This window comes from Panulirus ornatus, chromosome 1, assembly GCF_036320965.1.
Source record: "Panulirus ornatus isolate Po-2019 chromosome 1, ASM3632096v1, whole genome shotgun sequence".
Lineage (NCBI taxonomy): Eukaryota > Metazoa > Arthropoda > Malacostraca > Decapoda > Palinuridae > Panulirus > Panulirus ornatus.
The window spans coordinates 76709998-76737581 of record NC_092224.1 but is presented as its reverse complement, the minus strand read 5'-3'; the positions used below and the strand labels follow the sequence as shown (position 1 = coordinate 76737581).

The window sequence follows — 27584 nt, the reverse complement described above, 5'->3', positions numbered from 1 at the left end:
CAATTTACATGATCTTTAGATTTACTAATATAGGCGGATTTTCCCTATTGCAGTATGGAACTAAATGTATACTGCGGATGATAAATAATACCCTCTCACCTTCACGTGAGTGGCTGTGAGCGATAATAGCACTAAGCCGATGCATCAAGACACAAACCCGCTCAGAGGACAACTCTTTTAGCTTAAGTGACAAAACTGGTGCGGACTTCGTAAAGGTGGTTGTCGATCAAGGGACGATACACTTTATGAAGAAAGTTGTAACTCGTATTTTTTTATGATGCTAAGCAGTGCACTCCCAGGATTCTTACACAACAGAAACCCATTAGCGTTACGCATATGGAATAATGGTACGTAGATCGTCGGCAGATATTAGGCTCATTCCCCCAAGTGATGATGTTCATTGTTTGGAACAGCCTTTTTGTCATCAGCATTGAAGAACTTCAACTTTATAATCAAAGTCCCATTTGTACAATAGAGGCAGATTTATGTTTGCAGCCTTCATAAACACATGAGGAAACCACGGTGATAGGAAAATATGGCTATCGACGTGTGTAAATAGAACAGATAGAAGATGTGGTGAAATTGGACCTTCATGTAAAGTGCCCACTCATTTGAGGGTCATTACTTTTGAAAACAATAATATGATAATGATTATGTCGTAAAAACCCATCAGAGGCTAGTCAGCAAAATTGAGAAATACGATTTAATGAGCTGTATATATATATAGGTGCGGTTCTCGAGCACCAAGATATAACTTTTGAGTACGAAGGTACGACCCTTGAGCACGACTTTGGGATCCTTGAGTATGATTGGTTTGGCCTCTAATGGCATCCATTAATGTTACGGACGAACACTAGGCTATCACACCTAATATTCGCAGTGTTGCGCTGGAGAGTATTGTATCTTCTTGTATACGAGAGTTGTATCTTGTATACGAGAGTTGTATCTTCTTGCTGGAGCGATTTTGTAACTATGTATTTGGAGTCTTGGAACTAGGATACAAGAATTAATACAGTTATTAAGGAACGTTTGAATTTAAGAGCAGCATTAAGGTTGTGGAATCCTCAAGCCTTCCATTCGTCATCTTTGACGCTGTATAAAGTTAACTTTTCGCCTTGAAGTATTATTAACAAATCCACGGACGGAGGGTGCCAGCTTTAGCCTCCTGCCAGTGGTAATTTTCCTACTGGTAATCCACGGATGGTTTTTGCCGACTTTAGCCTCCCACCAGTTCATGTTTCCACCCGGCTCAAAATGGAAATACGTCGCAAGATTCAAGAGGGTGTGAATTAATTTGCAGTTCCAACGATTGGTATTGAATGTGTTCATGTGGTTTTGTTATGTTTCATCTATATACCTTTATAGATTAAGTTTATCCTTGTCAGTTTTTTTTTCTTTTTTTTTTTTTGGTTAGGTTCTACGCTTATAGGAACCAAGAAATGAAGTACAGTTATGTCACGTGCGACGACAGAAAGTTGTGTGTGTGTGTGTGTGTGTGTGTGTGTGTGTGTGTGTGTGTGTGTGTGTGTGTGTGTGTAAGTCGAGAATTCCTTCAAATCCTCACGAACGACATCTTTTCCTTGCAGGCCTACGAGTTGTCTACGCTGACGGGGACTCAGGTGATGTTACTAGTAGCCAGCGAGACGGGCCACGTGTACACGTTCGCTACGAGGAAGCTGCAGCCCATGATCACGTCAGAGGCCGGGAAGGCCCTGATCCAGACGTGCCTTAACAGCCCGGACCCGCCGCAGACCTCACACCACCACGACCAGCGCATGTCGGCTACGGGCTTCGAGGAGACCGAGCTGACGTACGCCGTCAACGAGGACGAGCACAAGGTCAGGCAGATGATGTACTCGGCGCCCATCAACTCCATGCATCAGGGCACCTCCATGGCCTCTCCCTCCCACCACGCCGCCGCCGCCGCCGCAGCCGCCGCTGCTGCCCTCCAGACCCACCACCACCAGCCCCAGTACCACCACCCCCACCCTCCGCCCACCCCGCACCTCAGCACGCCCACCTCCACCCACCCCATGAACCACCACCACCACCACCTCACACAGTCCTCGCCCGGCCACACGGATCACACGGGCGTGGGCCTGCACCAGCACACTCACCTGGTGGCCCCCCAGACCCCCCTGCCCTCCCATTCCCCCTTGCCCCCGCACTCCCCCATGGGCGCGCCCTCACCCACCTCTCCTTACCCCAGCCTTCACCATCACCCGCACCACCACATCCCCACCCACTCCCGGTAGGGGCGCGCCTGTAGCCCCCGACCCCCGCCTCACGCCTTCCCCACCTTTAACTATCAATCCGCCGCTCTGTAGCCCCTGGCGCCTCATGTGGGCGTGGGCGGGTGAGGGCGGCACTACGGCGGCGGCGACGGTGGGCTGCACTTGGGTTCCCGCACCTGATTGTGGGCCGCACCTTGCTGGGTACTGAAGGGCTCGGGAAGACCACCTCTGTCCTCACATGACACTTAGCCTGATTAATCGTGTGCGGGTGTCAGCGTGGCTGTTGTCTCAAGTAAGATAACGAGACCATCACCAACAACTGATGGTGTGGTGTGTGGAGGACGTATTAGTGCCAAGGGTCAGAGGAACTTCCCTGGAGCCCTTCACCAGCCCGAGAGCCTCAATGTTGTAGATTGATCTCAGTGTGATGACTTGTGTGCCATACATGTACAAGCGGCAGCAGGGCCGTCGCATTCCACCTGTAACCTGTCCACCACACCGTCATAACGACCCGTGTCACAAGGGCACACTGCCGTATGACCTGGAGATAACGTAACTGTGGCGATCCCCTCAGCTGGACCAGTTGGTGGGCAGGGCGGTGGGGTGCCGGTGGTCCCGGCTCGCCCTACAACCCCCCTGACGGTGGTTGTTTCCCCTGATGTACACGGCGGGGCGGCCTCGGTGGGTCTGGGTTCCCCGTCCCCAGGGGTACCCAGCCTCGCCGGCGCCGACCCGCCCTCACTCAGCCTCCCGATCACCTCACGAGCCAGGGCCACAGCTCTCTCTCCCTCTCTCTCTCTCTCTTGGTGGAGTAAAATTTTTTCCTGTCAGAATTATGTTGATAAAAGTTCCCAAGGAGAAGTGCTGTGGCGGTGGTGATGGTGTTGGGTGGTTCGGGAGCTGTGTTCTCGCCGTGGTGTTGTGGCCAAGCCGGCTGTGTGCACGTGCTTGTGATACTGGCTGTCTGCAACCCATTGTGATTACTTGTTACTGTAGCGTGGTAGTCCAGTGTGTGGTCCGGACTTGTCTTGTGCACGTCAGGCATGTTCTTATTTTGTTCTTCACACATCCCCCAAGGAATGCCTACCTCAGGAATACAAGTTGCCTCTCACAGCAGCGCCTCCACACATGCTTTCTCACCTAGCAATGTTTCTATTAATTATTTCCGACCGTTGATGGGGAATGTAATAGGTCTCATTTGTTCCATTTGTCCCCAGGAGAATATTGAGTAGAGTAAGGTAAAAAAAAAAATGTAGTTGAGAAACGTGACAAAAGTTGGAGCAATTTCTTTTCCGTTGGGGAAGTCGATTTGTTTCCCCCCACCACCCACCCACCCTTTCCCAGGCGTTGGAGTGATGGTTATCACCCAGTGAATGTGGTGGAGTGCGGCTGTTGCCACGGTAGCCAGTGGCAGCACCCATGGTGGAGAGTGCAAGGTTGTCCACCTGACCACTGTAGTTAGAGAGCCTGACACATAACAAAAAATAGAATGTAAATAGGAGTGTACCAGACCCGAGGACCTCAGTGATGTGAAGAGCTTCATGATGAAGGACGCGTCGGATGAGATTCCTGTGAGTATGAGTTATGGCATGTTCCTGACCTTCAAGGATCCTTTTGTGACGGTGCTGTTGATGTCAAGCTGGTGTAGCGAGCGAGAGAGAGAGAGAGAGGGAGAGAGAGGGAGACCTCTGGTGTGTGATGTCTTGTGTGCAGTGCACGAGATCCGCAGGAGAGGGGCCCTTGTGTCATAAGAGTACCGTGGCTGGTTTGATGCAGGGATGTGAGGAACGTGTCAGTGTTATGTGTTGTTGGGTCTGAGGAAGGTGTGAGTGTCATGTGATGGCAGACCACGATGTTGAAAGGTTCTGCAGGTCCTCCATGGAGCCATGACTGTGCCAAAGGTTAGTCCAGTACTGGCGGTCGAGGCGGAATGCACCTCCATCTCCCGTCCTGTCCTCCCCATAGCTCTCCCCTTAGTCACCTCTGCCCCTGAACCAGCTCTACCAGCTGCGTCCATTCTCCGTGCCATATTTCCGCTGCTTGTGATCATTGCTTGGGTGGTGGCTCTCGCCTCATATACCTTAAACTGTTGGAAGAGATCACGTCCTGTACAATACATTGCTGGCAGGAGATGTGGTCGGAGACTGGCCTTTTAGGCAGCGTGTGCAGGTGTTGGTCAGGCGAGGCAGGTGACTAGGACAGGTGCCGCCTCCCGTCTGTTTGGCCCTCTGCCGACCCGTCACCTATAGATGACGGAGCATGATGGGCCGCCGTGTTTGTGTGTCTGTGTTTATACTCGGGAGCATGCAGCATGCATGCTCTGCTGCCATGGTGCATGTGTGTCGCTGCTTAGTGTTGGCAGCTGTGCATGGCTGGTTGTGTGTGGGTGTTGAGCGTGCATGTGCGCAGTGTTGCCGTCAGGTGGTGTGGCAGGTCGCAGCAGTCGTCTTCGTCCACCGCTGTGGCCGCGGTGGCTGGCGTGTGAGTGTCGTAATGCCCGCGCCCATCCCACCCCCCCTCCACACAGGCTGTTGATGCAACGGCCGGCCGGGGTGTAGGCTTGTGTACGTGTAGGTGTAGAAGGTGTGTACGCGAGTGTAGTGAGGTAGTGGGCAGCGAGTGGACGTCCAGTGCTCCCGTGACTGGTAGTAGTGGATGGTGTGGCGGGATGGTGAGTGTCACCCACCCTAGCCACGTGTGATGATGGTTAGTTATTACATCCCAGTGGTTCATGGCTGATAGTGTTAGGGATATATATTATTATTATAATTATTATTATTATTATTATAATTATTATTATTATGTACATGTACGGAACTGGTGACACCTGTAGTGCATCATTTGTCTACTCTTTCCCTTCCAGAGAAAAGGTTCATTTCTTGCTCTTACTTTTAAAGCAATATTTGTTCTGTTTGAAAGATTCTTAGTGACTGAATGTTTACCACTTGTTGTTGTTGTGCCATTATTAATTTGGCGTTGTAGGAATGTGTGTAGCTGTAGCAATAATGTTCGCCTGGGCTGTTATTGTATGATGTATCGCCCGTGGTGCCGGCCGCGCCCCCCACCACGCCCGCATCCCCGCGCCCCCCCCCTCCTCCGCATTGTGGCACGCCACCTTCCTAGGAAGGGTCTTGGATGTTACGACCGTTCTGAGGACCTTTCTCAAAATTGTTGTTGCATGTGTTTAGCCCCAGGACTGTAACTTGCACGCACTGTGTTTGATGATGATGTTACATGTTAGGTTAGTTCTTACTACCAAAGTTGTGGGCGTGGTGTGGGCGCGGTATGGGCGCCATCGACGGGGTGTAGCAAGGATAACTAGTCAGCGGACGTGGGTAACGCCAGCTTTAACCAGTCAAGCTCGCGGGGGTCGTGAGGGGCCGGGGGAGGTGTGTGTGTGTGTGTGACGGGAGGGGTGGGGGGCAGGAGCCGTGGCGTCGCCCCTCCGACCCCACAACCGTGCTTTTAGAGGTCCCCAGCGACTTAGGTAGTCTGTGTGGCATGACGGGGCGGCGCGTGCGGCCCGGCCCGGCCTCTGCTAGGCCGGTGCACCTGAGTGTGGCCTCAGCCGTGGCCTCGGGAGTACTGCGTTGGTGGCCTAGGCTAGAGGTCGTGGACCTGTGTGGCCTCTGTCATCAGGCCCGTTATTATCGACACAGAAAGTCTTATCAGAGTAGCCTGGCCGGCAGAGCGTGTGCCCATGGTTGTGGCCAGGGTGAGGCAGGCACTGGCTGAGCGGTGGCCACCTGGGCCTGTGTACGTGCGTTGGCGGCGCCCTTGACGCCCGCCACATCCAGGAGGTCAGGATATCCAGGGTGGGGCTTGAAACCGGGGGTTCCAGCACCTTGACTGGAACCCCCCCTGTCCGATGCGACCCACCCTCGTGGAGGAGTGCCATACCGTGAGAAGTGACCTCAAGGGCACAGGCCAGCCGAATTACCTCCCATCACCCCTCCACTGCCGCCCGTGCCGTAGGCCAGGAGTATGCTGCCATCTCCATGGCCATCCAGCACAGCTGTGCTGCCTTGTATACAGCCAGGCCGGGGCTGTGCTAAGAGCACGGCAGTTCCGCCGCCTGCCCATGTGTCGGGCCAGGGTTGCACCGTCCGACTTGTCTTCATGCCAAGCACAAACCTTGTACATATAATGTTGAATTTTGTTAATTAACTGTGTAGTGCAATAGGTAACTTATTGTATTTTTAGGATTATATCTAAATATGGAATGTAAATACGACTTGTTTTATTAATCTTGTACAAATGCAACAGAAAGGTTTCCTAGTAAAGTCATGCTGTCTGTACATTATATTTGTCTTTATTTCAACCCATTCTTTACTTTGCTGGATGGTATGTGGGCTGCCATGGTTGTTATGACGGAACGACTCCCGAGCAACGACGATTTGACCCATAATGGCGTGGCTTTTTGACCTGACCCTAAAAAGGGTTATGTCAGAGGTCAGACCATGATGGCCAAGGGTCGGGCCGTTATGCTCATGTCGTACACCATCGTTCTCAAGGAAGATGAACATTGGTTTTGTTCAACGAGAGTGTAGCTTATCAGTAAACATTGATTTCGTTCAACGAAAGACTGCTTTAATGACACCTGTCAATGAACATTGATGTCGTTCAACGAGGGGACAGTTTATCGACACCTGTTGTCAGCAACCATAGACGTAGTTCAACGAAAGACTAGTTTAACTGACACCTGTCGATAAACATTGATGCCGTTCAACGAGACAGATTTATTGACACGTGTCACAGGGAGGCAGCTCGTGAACGTTCACACTCGTTGTATTAGCCACGTCGTAGAACACGTCTCGTAGTCAACTTCCCAGGAAAAAGAAAGGAAAAGTATAGGAAATTCATCATATTATGTAAAGTGATGTTAGCAGGGTTTGATGGAAGCCACACACACAGGCCACTACCAATGCTTGTGGTATGCCTGCATATCCCAAATCTGTTAATTATCTTTTTTCTTCGTTGAGACGAGAGGCGGTTTTATAATATTTTGATTCTAGTCTCATTGGATATACTCTATGCACTCGATTGATTCAGTACAGTAGCTTTTCATGCCTATGTGTTGGAGAGGTATGGGTGTGCAGTAGCCATAGACACGATGGGCCCATGTTGCATCCACTGTGTCTCATCTCTTTGGTAACTTTGGATTCCCTGGGTGGATTACCATGTTATTGTCCTCATCCTTGGGGTGATGATGACCCATAGTTGCTCTGGATTTTATTAAAGGAATAATGAAGTGGGATGGCTCTTTTGACATGCAGAGGAAGAGAGAAAGTCGTGAGTTGCTTTAGAATCCTTTATTTATTGAAACAGATACACAAGGTACAGTTTTTTGTTCACGACACAGCGAGTTTTGGCGGCCATGTGAAACAAATTTACATATGTATTAGATAAATGGAAAAAAAGTGAAATATTAATCTCATTTAAGTCTAGGAACATCAGTACAGGAAGGTATTTGGTTACCACTCGTATATCTGGGTCGTACCTACCGTCTGTCATGATCAGGGATAAGCGGCTTCCCCAAGTGGTAGTCGTGCAGACTGTCTTTGTGGTTGAGGTGGTGGTGGTGGTGGTGGTGGTAGTAGCATCACACACACACACACACTCCCTCACCTTCACCAGACGTACCCCAGTTTATACAGCGTCTGCAAAAGAAAGGGTGTGAACCCGGAAGTCGCAGCCGATGAAAGACATATACCAGGTAGCTGGGTGGGTGGAGGAGGAGGAGGAGGAGGAGCAGGATGGTTGGTGGAGTGAGGTAGGGGGGTGTGGTGACCAGGTGCAACAGGCCTCACTTTTTGTACAAAAGAAAAAAAAAAGCTAAAGACCTTGTGAGGTGAGTGCTGGCGAACCATCAGGCCTCACCTGGGCTGTGATAGGACACACGGGGGCAACTGTGGAAGATCTGTCACCATACCGTCTGGTCACGTTACTTGAACAGTTGAGTATGGAAGGGTGAGCGATCTTGTATGGAAACCAAGATTTTCTGTATCCCACAAACTTGCACCACCAGTTGAAACTGTTCGTTAGACTTGTTACCGTTCTCTTGTGTTCGTGAACCACGCTAAGGTCTGGAAGAACGTAATGATTCCAAGTCTTTGAAGTAATACTGGAGATCTGGCTCTGCAAACCTATGTATCTGAACTGAATCCAAGAATTGACTTCATCATCTCTGCCAGTCTATCTTCATAACTTGACCCGTTGTTCCTTTACCATACTGTTGATTTTCTTTCCCTCTGCTTGAGATATTACTTCTGTTTCTGCTCCCGCAAGCTGGCTCATTGTCTGCCTCCGCCATTAGCTAGAGCAAGTAACTATCTGCAAGCCACTGCGTCGCTTGATCACCGAGTGATCTTTGGCTGCTCCTGGGTTGGCCGTTGTGAAGTCTGCTTCTTCCCGTACACTGCTAAACTTTAGAATACTTTGTCATCTTGTGTTTTCTTAATACTTACGACTTGGCTCTTTAGTATGACAGGTGTTACAACCTTTCAGAAGCTCTTAGATTATTCTCTTTTTTCTTTACTGCTCTTTCTGTTGCCCACTCCTTTGCTTCATTGAAGTCCCAGCCTTAATCAGGACCTTTGTGTACAACTAGAGCCTTCATTTAGGAAAAAAGAAAATAGTAAAGTCCCCTATCATCAGCTGACCATCACCCACACCCCGTCACCCGCACTGTAACCGGTGAGAACCCACTACATATTACCTCCATTATGACTCCCTAATCATTAGAAACCTTGTGTTTGACGAGTCGCTGAAAAACTTGTAGAACTTACCAGCGCTTTTTCATTTTAGAGACATTACCTGTGAATCTCGATCGTATATAAACAGTTTCTTGTGGATTGTAGTTGTATAGGTTCCATTCTAGGTGTGGTATTTAGTCAATATGTTTTGTTTAGGTGATTGAAACTGAAAAAAAAAAAGGAAAGGAGTGTTAGAACAGGCGAGAAGCTATTGTGATTTACCTCCGCCTAACCTATGAACTGAGAGTACGTTGACCTAATAACACATCTCACACTCACTAGTACAGAGGAGACATGGGGCCCTTCCTCACCTATGACCCCTTGAGCACGACGGTGTGACCCTTGAGCACCACCACATCACAAGCCTTGAGGATCATACTCGAGAGTGGTACACCGTGGGTTTCAGTCCACGACCCAGTCATGGGAAACATACCACATGTCCAGTCCAGTGTATGATCAGTAAAGGTCACTATGCTATACTCCCAGTAAAGAAGTCAAGTATTTCTTAGTTATTGATATATATATATATATATATATATATATATATATATATATAATTTTAGTGACATGGTGACCTATATCTCTTCACCCCTTTTGTGAAATTCCACTGGCGTATGGTCCGTTGATTTTAGACTCTGTTTACACATACAGAAATCATTGGCAGGTTAACGTGTCTGTAGTTTCCAACTTGAAATTGAGGCTTCTAAGAATCAGTGTCACCCTTGTGTGTGTGTGTGTGGGGGGGGGGAGAGAGAGAGAGAGAGAGAGAGAGAGAGAGAGAGAGAGAGAGAGAGAGAGAGAGAGAGAGAGAGTGTCAGTATTGGCGGTTGTGATGCCGGACAACACTTACCTTGGTATGCACTCAAGGTGATCTGGTCCTGGGAGGGGAGTGCCTGGCAGGAGAATGAGAGAGAGAGAGAGAGAGAGAGAGAGAGAGAGAGAGAGAGAGAGAGAGAGAGAGAGAGAGAGAGAGAGAGAGAGTACATACTTGCAGGCACACACACAGATGTACACACTTTATAAATCACTAGCGCAAGGGCACTGATACACGTCTACACTCAAGACACACATGCACAACATTCCAGATACACTGGTCCACAAGCGCATGCGCACACACACACACACACACACACACACACACACACACACACACACACACACACTTGCATGGTTACACGCTAACACTGACACAACATTACACACTCGCCCCCACCGTACACTACGCCACACGCCCACAGATATATACATCGGCCTACAAATTCATACAAACTTTAACGCTTGTAACAAACGCTAGTGCACAAACACTTGTCTGAATCCACAAACACGTGTCTAACACAGCACAAACACTAACGTAAGACCACAGACACCTGCATGGTCACATGTACATCTGCTTGTCTAACACTGAACAAACACTTGCCCAGTCTTACACCCTCGCGCACACACTAACACCACAGACACTTGCCCTGTGTTACACACACACACACACACACACACTAGCACAGCACAGAATACTTGTCTTAACACCACAGTCATTCATATGACACAGCACATCCAACCTGCAACCATTCACATTGGATTTAACTGTACAAACGCTTACATGTAGTCGAACACAAGTACACGTTGAACTGTAGCCACCATTACATAGTTGTCGGGGCTTTAACTGCACAAGCGTTTGACCAGTCGTACACACTTGTGTAACTCTGCACAAACACTTGCGAGGTTGTATACAACACTTACGCAACACTGTCCAAGAAGCACTTGTCGGAAATGTGTATAACGCAAATATACATTGTCACCCACATTTACATAATACTGTATCGGTACTCGAAAACACACACACACACACACACACACACACACACACACGAGCACGCATGTCTAAATTCACGTACACATATTGAGGCACACTGGAACAGCACCACACCCCCACATTTGCACACTCATACATACTTGAATTACGTTTCAAGGACACTTGCACAATTACACACACTTGGTGGTTGACGTTACACAAACACTGACTCGCTCACTTGCATGACGCTTGACCAACGCACTTTCACAGTAGACACCGTAGTAAACATTTGGACATTACACATACACTTACACAATTGTAAATACACTTACACAGTTGAACTTTCACAGTTCTTGCACATACACTTACACAATTGTAAATACACTTACACAGTTGAACTTTCACAGTTCTTGCACACACACACACACACACACACACACACATTGCACTGTTGTTATTAGTCTTCAACACTTTCACAACCTTTGCACGTTTCATACATACAACATTACTCACATCTGCACACAGGTATATACACCAGTGTCAAGGTACTTATACAATAATACACAATTTTGTGTATATTTACACACACACACACATACACATACCTACTGATATACTCTCGACTTAGCATTATTAATACTCTTGCACAACTCGCACATATATACATTCATACATAAACACACAGTCATAATTCAACAGAAGCTTGTACTGTCCTGCACACATTCTGATCAGAGAACATACGCTTACACATATACACAGAGGCTGTCACACAGTCGCTTATACTTTCACATTTCTGTATAAGCTTTACACACACACACACACACACACACACACACACACACACCACACACACACACACACACGCACACACTGTTAGAGCACTTTACATCATATACATTTATACAACATAACGCACTTAGAATAATGCAACACAAGCACTTCCACGATTTGACTCTCTTGCGCACCAAGTTTGGACTAAGAACATTGTACAAGCACATCCACGAGAGTGCCTGCTTGCACTTTGAACAAGCACTTGGTTTTCCTTTCGCGTACTCACAGTGCCACAAGCACGAAGACGCTATTAGGTGCTTGCATTGATCCACACATGAGCTTACACATCTGGACAGCGGAACTTGCACAGTTTACACAACCAGGCACAACACTCGGGCAGCACTATATCGGTTCTTAAGACCAGACACTTGTTCACCTCAAGCACTTACACAAGTTCACCTCAAGCACTTACACAATCTTGCACACTTGATTAACACAGTACAAGCACTAGCCCAATCTTAAATACATGTACGTCACTTCAGAAACACTTACAAAATCATACTCACTTAGAAAGCCCTAAACATAGATTTATGTACGCCCTTGCAACACACAAGTGCTTACACAATCTTACACAAATGTACAATGTTATAAATGGACGAACACGTCATACATGCAAGTACCCATACGCACTTGTTTTCACAATATTACACAATCACATACGCAAACGTACACACTTGCATAATGAACAGGGGCTTTTTCTTTCGATCTCACACATTTACACAACGTTGTACAACATGTTCAATTATCATGTACACTTCTGCAGCAGTACAGAAATGTCTGAACACACATTTGTGTCCAGTCACTCAAGCGTATATATATATATATATATATATATATATATATATATATATATATATATATATATATATATATACAATCTTGCACACTTACACAGCTGTTCGCTTGCTGAGCGGTACACACTTACACACCGTTTATAAGATACGGATGGGATAATAGAAGGGATATGTCCGGAAAACAGGAGGGATGTGTGCGGATAACAGGAGGAGTTTGTTCGGATAACAGGAGTATGTGCGGATAACAGGAAGAGTTATGTGCGGATAATTGGAGGAGTATGTGCGGATAACAGGAGGAGTACGTGCGGATAGCGGGGTGTATGTGCGGATAACTGGAGGAGTATGTGCCTATAACAGGAAGGGTGTATGTGCGGATAAAAGGGGCGTATGTGCGGACATACACATTCGCCAGTCACAACGGCGCTCATCATGGACACATTTTCATCCAGACGCGCGTTCACTAGCCATGTGTACCACAGATCCACGTTCACCACACACACACACACACACACACACATTCTCTCTCACCACACACACACACACACACACACACACCCCTCAGACACATACTCACTACAGATACGTACACGTTCACCAGACATAGACACACGATCACCACAGTCGCACATGTGTTTCCCTAGACACATGCACACGTTCACCACGACCACAACAACAGGAAGGATGGTAAATAAAACATTTACATTTATTTTTATTATTATAAAATACATGTGTCCGGGAACGACTTTATACAGCAGAAATAAATATTCCCCGTGGACTCGTAGGAATATATATATATATATATATATATATATATATATATATATATATATATATATATATATATATATATATATATATATTAAGTATTCATTTATCTATGTATTTATTTATGATTGCTCGAGGACCACTTCCCTTGAAGTTCCCGCAGCTCTGAGGCTGCGCTACGTTCAGTAGCACAGAAGGGATGGACTCCTTCATGAAGGAGTGAAAAGTTCTTAGACGAGACTGTACTTACACTCGTCAACAGACGATGATACAGCCTCGCCAGAGGTGACTTTTTTACTCGCGGAGTCCGGTAACACACACAATTATATATATATATATATATATATATATATATATATATATATATATATATATATATATATATATATTTATATATATATATATAAGCCTTGACATAATCACAGCATAAATGAGATTTGATAACAATCACATAGTTGCCAAACGTTATAATATTACTCCTCACTACGTTGTACAACTGCAGGACTGATGCTACTACCATCGTACAGCTGTGTTGTCAGGACGTGTATCATGATGAACGTGATCACATCGTCCATAACCCCAGACCTCCTCCTCCTCCTCACTGCCCACAGATGGCTCCTCCGTCCAGAGGATCACTCACTCCCGACCGCTATTCGATCATTGTATAGAATGAATCATTCCCTCGACCAGTGGTGGTGCTGGTGGTGCTGCATGGCAATGATGTAGGGTGGAAGTAGTCGTTGTATTAACTACAGTTAACTACTACTTTCTAAGCACGACGTTACTACCCTATGGACACGATAGTTCGATCCGTGGTTGTTGATGGCCCGGCCTCTCAAATGACTCGTGAGGGTCAGGTCAGAGACCTGACCATCGCCGTCAGTCCACAAGAGTCGTGTCGTCGTGGTCGAGCGGTCGTGCCACTTGGACAGAGGTAGCTTGATACATTATGCCCAGGCTTGTGGTTGTATGCATTCCCTTGTGATTAATGTGTCTGAAGCACTTAAGCGTCACTCTAGCTCTCTGGTGATGTACTCACACTTACCTCAACTGGTGATATTGCATCTGGGTTTCACCAAGTCCTAGTCCTTGATCGGAGATGCCTTGCCCTTACTGCTGCTGGTCTGGTCCTGCCTCAGGCCTTACCCTACTGCCGGTCTAGTCTGGTCCTGCTTGTGTGACCTTGCCTGTAGACCTTCCCTCAGGCCTCCTGCTGTCTGCCTTGCCATGTCTGGTCTACCTCTCAGGAAGCTGTACTTAACCCTGCCCTTGGTCTTATCGTGGCCAGCCAATGACCTTACCCCTGGCCTTACCTTATCCTACCTACTCTTGGATTTATCTAACCCTGGAAGGGGGTCTTAACCTTGGAAGGTCGTACACTGCTGACACCTGACCTTACCTTACCCGGCCATAGGATATTGCCTCGGTAAGGCCGTACACTGGTGGCACCTAGCCTTACCTTACCTTGCCTGCCTTTCGTCTTACCATATCCTGACAGGGGATGTCACCCTTGGAAAGGCCGCACTCAGGGGGTGTCTGGCCTTACCTTACCCTGTCCCTGGTCTTACTTCCCCCTGTTTGGTCTTACCTTCCCTGCACCTAGCCTTACCTTATCCTGGCAGGGTTGAACAATGGCCTTGCCTTCCTAGGCACCTAGACTTCACTCCCCTGTCCCTGGACTTACCCTGCCAGAGGATGTTACCGTGGGAGGGCGATGCAGTGGGTGGCACCTGGCCTTACCTTGGGCCGGCACGTCCCGCGCCAGGTCCGGGCCCCAGGGTGCCCTGGGGAACACTTGACATACCATGGTGGCGTCTGGCTGGTGGCGGACCCGCCCTCACACTGTCACCGCTCCCCTCCCACCCAACTCCCACTCATCCTACACCACTCATTACCGCTCTCATACCTGTCTATTTACCACTTACCACTCATCCACGCTCGTACCAGTCACTAACATTCTCACACCACTTTGTCATTACCACTCACACCAGTCACTGCCTCTCGTACCAGTCAGCTAGTGTACTGCCTCGCCTTTGCTATTCTCTACCAGAGGTAGGTTAGCGGTGTCTCCAAATGACAAAGCCACCCTCCCAACTCTTCAATAAAAGACTGTAACGTTCCCCTAACACATCATTCACTACACCTTTGCCTCCTCCAGTGATCTCTTACAGTTCAAAAAGCGCTTCTCTCTCTCTCTCTCTCGACACAAGTAAGGCGTATGGTTCCCGTGGCATCCCTCCTTGTGGTACGAAGTAGTGGTGCTTTGAAGGCGGTCCTGCGCATGCCTGTGTGTTCCCCTTCTGCTTAAAAGAGACCAGATGTTTTCATCTTGAAAACTTGCTCTGATAATGCTTGTCCTAAAGGAGGGAGACTGTTCTAACCCTTCCAAATATCCTCTTATTTTTACGAAATTTACGATCTCCAAAGTCTTTGAGTCTCTCTTCAGCTCCCTTTTTCCTTCAGCATCTTGAATCTTACAGTCTCCTCTCTGTGATCAGTATGGCTTTCGCAAGGGAACATCTACTGGTAATATCTTTTCTCCAGAGTTGCTCTCTGAAAGGTGTTGGGGAATCCAGTGTTGCAACCTTTGTGATGCCGAAATCTGTTGTTTTTCCAGCTCCCGTCTTCTGGCATTCTTCCTCTGTGCATTTCTCTCATTGTACATCTTCCTCTGTGGCTGGTGGTTCGATAACTGTTCATGGAGCGACCTCTCCCTCTTTCCCTATCACCAGCGGTGTTCCTCAGGGTTCTGTCCTGTCTGATACCCCCTTCTTTTTATCAATGATCATCCTTCCTTCAGTAAAGAACCGGATTCACTCAGACGCTGGTCTCTCAGCATGGCATACCACACTTTTTTTTTTTTTTTTTTTCAGATCCGCTACCTCAATACTCGTTCAATCTACGTCTAATTTATATAAGCAGATTTTGGACTGGATTTCCCTCTTGGGGAGACGTAAACTAAATATCACCATATAGATATATTAAATTTCATCCCATTTCGCTCTCTAAAACGTCTTACACCTTTCCCATCTCCTTTGATGGACCTGTTATTCACCGGTCATCAACACAATAAACATATACACTTCGTATCACCGTATCATGTAACTTAGAAAACCCTTCACTGAGCAGACAGCAAACTCTTGCCTGCAAGAAACTGGAAGTATTGCTCAACTGACGATAATTCTTCACTCGTGAGCAGTTGTTTCGATTACACAGAGAACTGATTTGTCCTTGTATGGAGTACTGCTCTCACATTTGGTGAGGTTATGGCTCTACATACTTGATCGTGTCGAGTCCAAGGCAGTTCGACCTTACAACTCTCTCAGCCTGACCTCAAAACTTGACCCACTTGCCCCATACCGCAATATTAGATTTCTTTCTCTCTTCTGTCCACATAACTTTGGTTTCTGCTCCCGCGAGCTGGCTACCTGTGTGTGCCCCAATCATTGGTTAGGCCACGTAATACTTGACAAGATACTCGCGTCACATGGGCTGTTGTGAAGTCTCTTTCTTTCCTTACACCGCTAAACTTAAGAACTCTACCTGCCCATGCGTTTGAAACACCTATGACCTTCACCTCTCTAAATGGCAGGTTTCCCTCTTCCAAAATTCTTTATATGTTCTTCCTCTTGTTTACATTATGCTTGATCTCTTTAGATGTATTTTTAGCTTTTTTTTTTTTCTTTTTTTTTTAGGCCCGGCCTGGATAAAGACTTGTCCCTGACTGAAGTCTAACACACACACACACACACACCATGGTATAATGGTTAGCGTTACTGACTATGCGTCTGCACGGGACCGCCTGGGGTCAGGTCTGCATGGGTTCGGATCCTGGGCGCGGCATTGAGCTTAGACCTAACCCAGGTGTTTATCCACCCCCTATGGCTGGTCGACAAATGGGTACCTGGTTTGGGCTAGTATATGCGTGTGTGGGTATGCTTGAAATACATAGCCATAGGGATATGGCACATATATACGAGGATAAGAGATGGGCAACACACACTCAGAAATAGTAATCATACCTAGTAACTGCCTTCCTCATACCACGTAGTCATTATCACTGACTCCAGTCACTGCCACTTACACCAGTCACTGCTAATTCAACAGCAATCACTGTCATTCTCTCTCAAGTCATTTCTGCCCTCATACCAGTCACTGCCATTCGCCAAGCACTGCTCTTCCCATATCAGTCACTGCTACTTCCTCATGTCACTGCCACAGTTAATGGGGACGATATGTGGCCCCCTCTGTGCTGGTTAACTGGATCGCAGTTACGTAACGGAGCCTCCTCCAGTCAGTGACAGTCGGTCACCCGTTACGTCACACAGTACTTGGTGACGTTACAACATAGTTAATCTGTCCGGTTTACGTCATCGTCTGTGTTACAGAGAACTTGTATACGTACGCTCGTGAGTCTAATATTGCTATGTGGTCTTGGAATATACTGAGTTGTTTACTGCGTTGTTACGGGAGTGGTAAATCTGTAGCTGATCCACTGTTTGTGCCCGCCTGGGTAATGTACACCAGCGTAGCGTACACCACGGTAGCGTACATCAGTTAGGTTACATCAGGGTGGCGTTTAGCAAAGTTAGTGTGCACAAGGTTAATGTATACCAGGTTAGTGTACACCATGGTAGTGTATGCCAGGTTAGCGTACACCGGGTTAGTGTATACCAGGGCGGCGTGCACCATGTTAGTGTACACCAGGGTAGTTTATACCAGGGCAGCGTGCGTCAGGGTAGCTTACACCAGGATAGCGTGCACCAGGGCAGCGTGCACCAGGGTAGCGTGTACCGTAGCTAGCGCCCCTAAAGGGTATGGCTGGGAGGCGCCCGGGGTGAGGCGGTGCAGGGAATTATCCGCCATATTACAGTGTGGAGACGCGCCGTGAAAAATGCGCGGCCCTAATAACAATCATTAGAGGCATATATATCCTAGCAGCTTACCTTGACACAACACTGACGCCCCAGCGGTGTTGGCAGGGTGTAGTGGTGGGCAGGCGGGGTGTATTGGTAGACAGGCGGGGTGTACTGGTGGCCAGCCGGGGTGTATTGGTGGCTAGGAAGGGTGTTGTAGCCAGGCGGGATGTAGTGGTGCCAAGTAGGATGTAATGGTGGCTAGAATGGGTGTTGTATTCAGGCTGGGTGTAGTGATGGTCAGGGAGGGTGTAGTTGTGGCCAGGTGGGGGTATTGTAGGAGCCAGGCAGGGTGTTATGGTGGCCAGGGAGGGTGTTGGCATGGCGTAGTAATGCCGGCCGGGAAGGGTGTTGTGGTAGCCATGCAGGGTGTAGGGTAGGTAGACAAGGTGTTGACAGGATGTAGCGAGAGAGTGTAGGTAGGGGCGGGAGGAGGCGGTGTGTTTTGTGATGTAGGGTGTACGGGAGGGGAAAGCCAGGAGTGTAGATGTGTGGAGGTGAACGAGGCACATAACTCAGCCAGTCAACACAGTGGGCGCCGCGGTCCTCACCTGCCCCGTCATTACCCAGTTTAGGGGCGAGGGGGAGGCCCCTCTCCCACCCCTTACCTCTTCATCCCCCCCACCCATTACCTTACCCCTGAGGTCCCGTGTGCTGATGCACCACTGGGAGGGAAAGGGGCAGTGGACACACACACACACTCTGGCCGCTATTCTTAACGAGGTAATGGAGTAGTTCGTTTCCAGCTTTGCATATAAATTGACTTCTAGTGTGTGTATATATATATATATATATATATATATATATATATATATATATATATCAATGGTGATTTCCATTTTAGACAAATTATTTCGCATGTAGGACGGAGGAGTTACAGGGTTCGTAAAAGTTACTCAGAGTCGAGTCTGGTGTTTGTACCCAAAAGAGTTTTTTTCCCTACAGTTGTCTGGTGATCGCCCGATGGTAGTCCGAATGATTTTATATTTTTGTGAACTTTATACATTCGAAGAATCTTTATAAATATTTGAATATTGTAGAGTAAATATTTGAATATTGTTAAGAGTGTAGAATTAAAGGCATTTAGAATTGTTGGTCCTTGTATTGTGTGTGTGAAAGTCATCAACTTTTAATATGGGTAAAGAAAATGTTCTCTGGCGACGCGTTGATAATCTCGAAATCCTTCCAAACGGTTCACGAACTCAGGATTCATGAAGCAGTGCACGAACTCAGGGTTCATGAAGCAGTGCACGAACTCAGGGTTCATGAAGCAGTGCACGAACTCAGGGTTCATGAAGCAGTGCACGAACTCAGGGTTCATGAAGCAGTGCTGCATGCGCTGATATGGCAGCAGCGCGTTGTTCCCACCGGAGGATGCGTCAAGTAACGGGGTCCTGTACAGTTTCATCCGTAGACTCTGTGGCTTTCCAACCTTTACCAGATGAATTAAGACTTGGATACGCCAGAAGTCTCGGCACGCGCTTGGTCGAAGCTGTACCCAGCCCTCGGTTTCGACGTGTGGGGAGAGGGTTCGAGAAAGCTTCGATCAGGCAGGCATGTCTCAGGCTCATTTTCTACCTGTCGAGACAAGAGTTATCGGTACACCTTCGACGAGGCGTGTCCCAGGAGTTTTATCCTCGACTGTAACAAGGAACCAAGGGAGGAAATGTCGTGGAGGATCACCACTCCTCCCTACTGACGTAGAGCCTGCAGAGTCCCTGCCAGTTAACCCGAGCACTTGCCGGAACCGATTTTGCATAGCATTAGCATAGGCTCGGCGCAACGACTAGTTGAGAATTTGCACCCGTACTGACAACTTGCCCAGCTGTTAACAACTGCCCAGTCACTGACAGCGACGCAGATACTGACGGCCTAAGCAGTTACTGTCAACCTGCTTAGCCACTGACAACAGTCTGCGTAGTAACTAGCACAACATGAGCATTTTCTTCTCTACGTTGGAGGCTTCAGTCACAGACATAAGTCCACATCAAGGACCTGGCCTTGATTGAAATACAGAGAGGAATATGAAAGGGAAAAGGGAGAGACAAGGGAAGTATTTACGAATTTTGGAGAAAGTGAAAAACCTGTCTTTTGAAATGTGCCAGGTCGTAGTTATTAGGGAAGACATGAGAGGGGTAGAGACTTCCAAAGCTGCGAGGTTTAGGGAAAGAAACAGTTATCAAAACGACTCAATTTTTAGTTGTTAACGGCCACACAGTAATCATGTGACGCAGCAGCTTGCCACGTATTGTGTGGTCTAGCTAGTGGTGGGGGGACACAGGCAGCCAGCTCTCGGGAGCAAAAACCAAAGTAATACCTATAGAAGAGGGAAAGTGAACCAACATTGTGGCGTAGGACAAGCGGGTCAAGTTTTGAAGTTATCCTGGGAGAGTTTATAAGTCGGACTGCCTTGGATCACTCCCTCAACTCAACTTTGTCAAGTAAGGGTGCAGAGCTAGAACTACCCTTGATGTGAGAGCAGTGCTTCATACAAAGAGAGATCAATCCTATGTATAAACTGTCATGGTGAAAAGAAATTTCGACATCTAAACAGGAGTTACTTTTTTTTTTTTTTTTTTACAGGCAGACTTAGCTCTTTTCGTAACGTGGGATTTTCAAGAAAGACTGGATGTTACAGTAATACCAAGTATGTTCATTGAGTCAAGAGGTGGAATTACAGAACCGTCAAAGGAGTGAGGAAAGTTATAAAGGAGTTTCGACAGAGAGATGGGTGTACATTGGGTCATGAAAGCATGAAACTGAATCAGATTTCGTTTATACCAATGAGTTATCCTGTCCAAGTCTGAGTTTACTGAGAAAGTTGTATGAAGGTGAGATGTAGATCGCAAGAGAAAAGAAGCAGAACTGAAGGATGTGGAGGAATGCAGTGTTGAGTCGTCAGTGTACGGGTGCATTTGGTTGTTTGTGGAAGAGATGAAATCGTTGATGAGCAGGAGAATAAGTGTAGGGGATAGGACAGAACCCTGAGGGACACCAATGTTGATGGGTAAAAGAGGGAAGGATGATCTATCAACAGCCAAAGAGACAAATCGGCCAGAGAGGAAGCTAGATAGGAGGGGGCAAAGTGGGGGAAGGGAGGCAAGAGAGAGGAGCTTAGATGTCACACCGTCATAAGCTTTGGATATGTCAACGGCAGTTACATAGGGTTTCCCAGATCTTTCAATATCACCAGTGGTTCTCGGAGAGAAGACCGATATTCAAGGTTCCTAAGGATATGGGAGCTGAGGAGCGATTCAGAGACATTGGAAATGGCATATATGTCAAAGCAACAGGACGATGATTCGAGGGGTTAGAACTGTCACCCTCCTTAGGATGGTGAATACCAACGTATGCTTCTAAGAAGAAGGAAAGTTCTTGTTTTTGAAAAGAACGGAAGTGATTGTGTAGTTACAGCGGGATGGACTAAAGGTAACAAACAGATCTAGAATATGAGGAGAGTGGTCACAGCGGTCAGGAATATGGATGGGATGGGAGATGATTTGATCTAGGTCATTGAGAATAGAGAAGGTGTGGATTTCAATCCCCCAATGACAACGTGCGTAATCACTGACAACCGCATAGCTACTTACAATCTAAGCAGTCACTGACACAACTCGAGCAGTAACTGTTCACATTGCGTAGGAACTTGTACACCCTGACAACTTGCGCAGTTATAAACACCACACCTGCGCAGTTACTGTTCATGTCGAAGGTTCACGTCAAAGAAAATGTTCATAAAGGGCAGACCCGAGATGAAATTTAGAAAAGGACGAAAGAGATAAAGATGTGAGAATAGAAGAGGGAAATAGAGAGAGAGAGAGAGAGAGAGAGAGAGAGAGAGAGAGAGAGAGAGAGAGAGAGAGAGAGAGAGAGAGAGAGAGAGAGGGGGGGGGGTTTAGCGAAAGAGGAAAACCTGCTTTTAAAAAAAAAAAAAAAAAGGGTCAGGTGTCGCGGATGTTAGGAAAAAATATTGAGGTGTGTGTGTGTGTGTGGGGGGGGGGGGGGGGGCACAGAGTTCTAAAGCTTGGTGGTATTGGAAAAGATGCAGTCATGACAACGGCCCAACCTTGGGTCGTCGACGGCCACACAGTAATCATGCGACGCAGTGGATCTCGTCTTGCGTAAGTCTTGCTGATGATCAGAGACAAGACTGTGAGAGAGAGAGAGGTTCAAGTAGCTTAAGGAAAGATGGAGTTAGGAGATTTTTCGAAGACTTTGGAAATGGTGAAGATTCTTTGAGAAGGTGTGTGTGTGTGTGTGTGTGTGTGTGTGTGCGCGTGTTACCATGAAGGAAAAGATACCCATCACGTAAATAGTGACAGTAGACCGCTCACGTACTTAATGATAGACCGATCACGTATGTAATGATAGTAATGGACCGATCACGTACGTAGATGGTGGACATGTCACGTACGTAATGATGATGATGATGATGATGTTGGTAGTGGGCCGATCACGTACGTAAATTGCAGTGGACCGATCACATACGGAATGGTAGTGGACCGATCACTTACATAATTGTAGTGGACCTATCACGTACGTAATTGTAGTGGGCCTAGCACGTACATAACGATAAAGGATCGATCACGTACATAATGACAGTGTATTGATCACGTACGTCATGATAGTGGACCAGCAGATATAATGAAACCATTAGCTCTGATGCTTTTTTTAAACTGCAAACCTCTGGGTCTAAGGGTGTGAGCACAGGAACACGGCAGACGTAATCAAGGACGTTGTCTTCAATCGCTTGATGTCTTTGTTAAGTAAAAACCAGAGGCAGACACTGATCAAAACACACAGACCCGTGTGGGTCATGACCGCCGTGGGACCTTATCAAGACCCAAATCATGACCCCCTGTGGGACCACAAACTAAAGTCATGATCATGGTCCCCGTGGGACCACATCATGACGCATTATAACCTTTGTGGGACCACACCAAGACACAGGTCATGATGACCCCCTGTGGGACCACACCAAGACACAGGTCATGATGACCCCCTGTGGGACCACACCAAGACACAGGTCATGATGACCCCCTGTGGGACCACACCAAGACACAGGTCATGATGACCCCCTGTGGGACCACACCAAGACACAGGTCATGATGACCCCCTGTGGGACCACACCAAGACACAGGTCATGATTGACCCCTGTGGGACCACACCAAGACATAGGTCATGACCCCCTGTGGGACCACACCAAGACACAGGCCATGACCCTTGTGGGACCACACCAAGACATAGGTCATGACCCCCTGTGGGACCACACTAAGTCCCAGGCCATAATCCCAATGGGACTACACCAAGATCCATATCATGACCCCTGTGGGACTACATATATATTCTCTCGTACCTGTAAATGTACTCCCAGCGGTACCAACCAACGGTACACTGGTGCCATCTTGCGTACCATTAACCTGGGGTACAACAACACACAACAGGTCCTCCCTGGTGTGTCCCAGTTCAGCGACTCGCTCATACAGAACTCCTGGTGTCTGCTGTTTGTGCGGTCCTGAGCTCATCTCACGAGGCAATATTTACCCTCAGTGGAGCCAAGTGTTGTATCATGTGCTGCTGAGGGGTATACAGCAGGACGGGAGTGTTTGGCCTCTCGCGGGGAAATCAGAAAAAAAAAAAGTTTATTGAACAATCATGGAAGACACTGGTGTTAAACAATGATAGAAATTTTAAGTGAATTGGCAGTGGTTCTATGAAAAACCGTGTGTGTGTGTGTGTGTGTGGGTGTGTGATGGAGAGCCAGTGTAACAGGATCAGTTCAGTGTGGTATGGTAGGCAGAGCGCCTTCACCTGGATGGTTCTTAAAGTCTCGACATACTGAGGAAGGCGAGAGACTGCAGGTGGGCGTTGACTCCCCCAACACTAGCACAACGGTAAGACCCTGGAGTATGATGGCCCCGGCCTCTGACCGTGTTCTTAAGACTCAGGTTAAAAACGACTTGGCCATTTATACACCCAAGGATCGCACTGCTGTCATCATAGGATTCAATAGGAGACCATAAGTCCATGTCGTTGCAGAGGACTCTGTGTATAAGGAACTAGGGGAAATATATACACACTGAGAAAAGATAGCACCAGTCTATCTGGTAGGTAAGATCGCGCTAAGATATCGCGTTAGAAGATAGCTGAATGAGTGTGTGTGTGTGTGTGTGTGTGTGTGGATTGATCAATCCGTCTGGTATTAAAGTAATGGCTGACGAGAGGAATGAAATCTGCCTCTGCTGCTTACCCGAATCCCGGTGGCTGGCGGCTGGGAACACACACGCCCGGCTAGCCCAGCAGGGACTCCGCCGGGGCCAGAGGATAATCACCTGTGTTTATGTTGACATCCGCGGCAGCACTGTCGGCCATTTCCCGCCAAATCTATCCGCTGGTTTGGCGGGTCATCAGCCGTGAAAGAACCTTACTAAAATAAACAATGTTTTTTATTTCTGACGAATTACATTTCAGTGCCTGAGTTGGCCTGAGTATATTATAGTTGGTGTAGGCACTGGTGCCTTCGCTGGGGGTTCGACAAGGTGGGTGAGTGAGTGGGCGGACGGGCGGAGGTGATAGGTTGAAAAGAGGCGGCGTCAGCGGTGTGGTCTTCGGCAGCACGATGGCGCTTGGGGTAGACGTTTCACGCACCAGTTGCTGCTGCTACCGCCGCCCGCCCCTCCCAACCTGGGCCGGGCTCAGCCAACTTATATACTTAACACTGGAGTGAGCCAAGAGTGTACACAGTTGGTCGTGGAATGACTCAGGCGCCTGCCTCGCTAGAGGACGGTGCCGCTCTCCTGGCCGTCCGGAGCTGGAAAACAAAAGAAAATGTGATGTTAGTCAAGCACTCCTAAGGGAGAACGTGTTGTTGGTTGTGCTCTCCGGGGCGGAGGGGAAAAAAGGGCTGTTGTTGGTTGAGCACTTGTAGGGAAGAGTGTTGTTGGTGGGGCACTAGAGAAAGAGAACTTGTTGGTCAAGCACTTGAGGAGAATGGTGCGCTTGGTTAAGCACGGGCGAAGGAAAGAGAGAGAAAAAAAAAGTGGGCGGACAGTTGAGCAAGTGCTGAAAAATTCTTACCTTGATATTTCAATCACAGGACTCGTAGCTCATGAAGGCAAACTGCCTCGCTGCCCCGCCTGGCCTAACACACACACACACACACACACACACACACACACACTTGCCAGTGAGTAACCAAGGTAGCGCTAGAGAGTAATGGTTGTTGTTTATTGCTGTTGTAATAAATAACTGGCTGGTTGTGAGCATGTCTTCTGTATGATAATGTCGGATTTGGTATGCAGGTTTTTTCCACTGGGGGGAAAATACCGTTTCTCTCTCTCTCTCTCTCTCTCTCTCTCTCTCTCTCTCTCTCTCTCTCTCTCTCTCTCTCTCACACAGATATTATTACGTACTAATAACTTTAAAAACGGGTAACTATGAATAACTCACACTCGACCTTGTGAGACAGAGGACCTTAACGTAATTTTCTGCAGCCAAGTGTCGCTAAATAATAAGGGGCTGGATCAGTAGAGGTGTGTGTGTGTGTGTGTGTGTGTGTGTGTGTGTGTGTGTGTGTGTGTGTGTGTGTTGTGGGCGGGAGGGAGGGCTGGGGAGGACGGGTGGCAAGGAGTACTGAATTACCGTGGGCCACACACACACAGCTTCTCCCCTGCCTGGCGTAGAGGCGTCTTGCGTTACCCCAGGTGGAACGTGAGCTCCTCAGCTCGGGCGCAGGGCTGGGGGTGTCAGTCCCTCATGCATTTATGGAGTTGTACCTCCGTAAACCACCCAGCCTCCGAGGAGCAAGACACACTCAAGGGGCTCCACTGTTCTGACGGACTTTCTGTGGTTACTGTTATGGGTCATCATTTATGCTGACGCCCGTCCAGGTTGAGGTATGCTGACACCAAGCCCTTGATGAGATATGCTGTCACTGATCTTGTTGAGGTATTCTGAGCCTCCCCCCCCACGTGTTGATAGTCATCTCTGCCTGCTTGTTCAGGTATGCTGACCCCGGTACTTTTAACGGCCTTGTTTACGTGGGATATATATCACCTTTAGGAGAAAAAAAAAGATAATTGAGGTTTGCTGACTTCAGATCTTTGGAAATGTATGTTGAGGTTTGATGAGTTTGTTGATTTTAATTCTAGACAACAGACCCCCAGGAGAAGAAGATATCCGTCCGTCAAAATATGTCCCTCTTAAAGAATTCCTCTCGGCTGGTACTTGAAGTTCGTTCGAGGATTATGGGGTCGTCTGTATGCAGCTCAGCCACTCGTCTCGACCCTGACCGACGCTACCTGTCTTAAGCATGACCGTACGACCCTTGGGTATGATGGCCAGGCTATCGTATCCAAGGGTCGTACCGTCGTGCTCGTAGGGTTAATGCATAGCCTGTTGAGGCGTTGTGCGCAGGTGACTTCTTGACTCTGTGGGTTCGAGCCCCACCCGTGGTAGGTGGGGTTAGGTGAATGGTAGGTGTAGAGCAAACAAACACCCGCTTCAACCTGCCAGGTGACCAGCCTTACAGGTGACCATCAGAACCAGTAGATGAGGAACCTTACAGGTGACCATCAGTACCAGTAAATGAGGAACCTTACAGGTGACCATCAGAACCGGTAGATGAGGAACCTTACAGGTGACCATCAGAACCAGTAGATGTGTTCGTAACCCAGGTCTGAGGGCAACAGTGTGTGTGACCAGTGTGCCCTGCTCTTACCAGAGGCCTCACCACTGACTACCAGGGCGTCCAGGGGTAGTGGACGAAGCAGGTGTCCTTTCCCCCACCTCCCATCCCATCCCCATTTCATTCCCGTTATCGATATCAGGCATGAATACAGTACGTTACATGGAAAAACAATGATAAAGGGAAGGAAGTAACGTAATGTGACATTCACGTCACACAGGGGTAACGAAGGTGAATTGTAGTGCGAGGGTGTGGTAATTGACGCGTGTTGATAATGCGTAACACCAGATAACCACAAGTAACGCCATAGAACGGCAAGTCAGCGTGACGAACGCAAGTTAATTACGAGCCAGACGTGGTAACCACAGGTGATGAAGCAGAAGGGGTGACAGCGGCGGCCATTATTATCATTGGTGTGGGCTGGGGTGGAACTCTGATGCGAGGACCTGACACCAACCACGCCCTCTGACGTACTGGTTCCTGCCAGCAACTGGCCACCACCTGCTGGAGGGAAGTGTTTGATGTGGCCTCTGCCTGCTGGGGGGTATCGTAAGATGTGGCTACCACCTGCTGGAGGAGGTGTTAAATGTGGCGCTACAGCTAGGTGGAGATAGAAGGGGCCAGTACTATATGGAGGTACTGTTACATGGTATCATTTATAATTAGAAGTGGGGACTACCAGGTGAGGGGGCACTGGTTGATGTGGTTTCTACCATGTGGTTTATTGTCAGACGTGGGCACGGGCTTGAAGAATCAGCGTGACGGGCTACTGTTCGATGTGTGCACAGCAAGGTGGGTCACAGTTGGATAAACT

At 47.9% G+C, this 27584-nt stretch overlaps 1 protein-coding gene and 1 long non-coding RNA gene across 5 annotated transcripts in view; one reads left to right on the top strand and one right to left on the bottom strand.

Annotated features, from left to right (window-relative positions):
- Nucleotides 1-27584, top strand: part of LOC139749857 (uncharacterized) — a 635660-nt gene that overhangs the window by 79976 nt on the left and 528100 nt on the right. For all 4 annotated transcript variants that reach the window (XM_071664217.1, XM_071664207.1, XM_071664202.1 and 1 more), the window contains exon 2: nt 1587-1838. In XM_071664217.1, coding sequence (XP_071520318.1) covers nt 1587-1838 — 252 coding nt within the window. The remainder of the gene's footprint in view (nt 1-1586; nt 1839-27584) is intronic.
- Nucleotides 24513-27584, bottom strand: part of LOC139749853 (uncharacterized) — a 45013-nt gene continuing 41941 nt past the window's right edge. Inside the window, exon 2 of the long non-coding RNA XR_011713050.1 lies at nt 24513-24895. This is a non-coding gene — a long non-coding RNA (uncharacterized lncRNA). The remainder of the gene's footprint in view (nt 24896-27584) is intronic.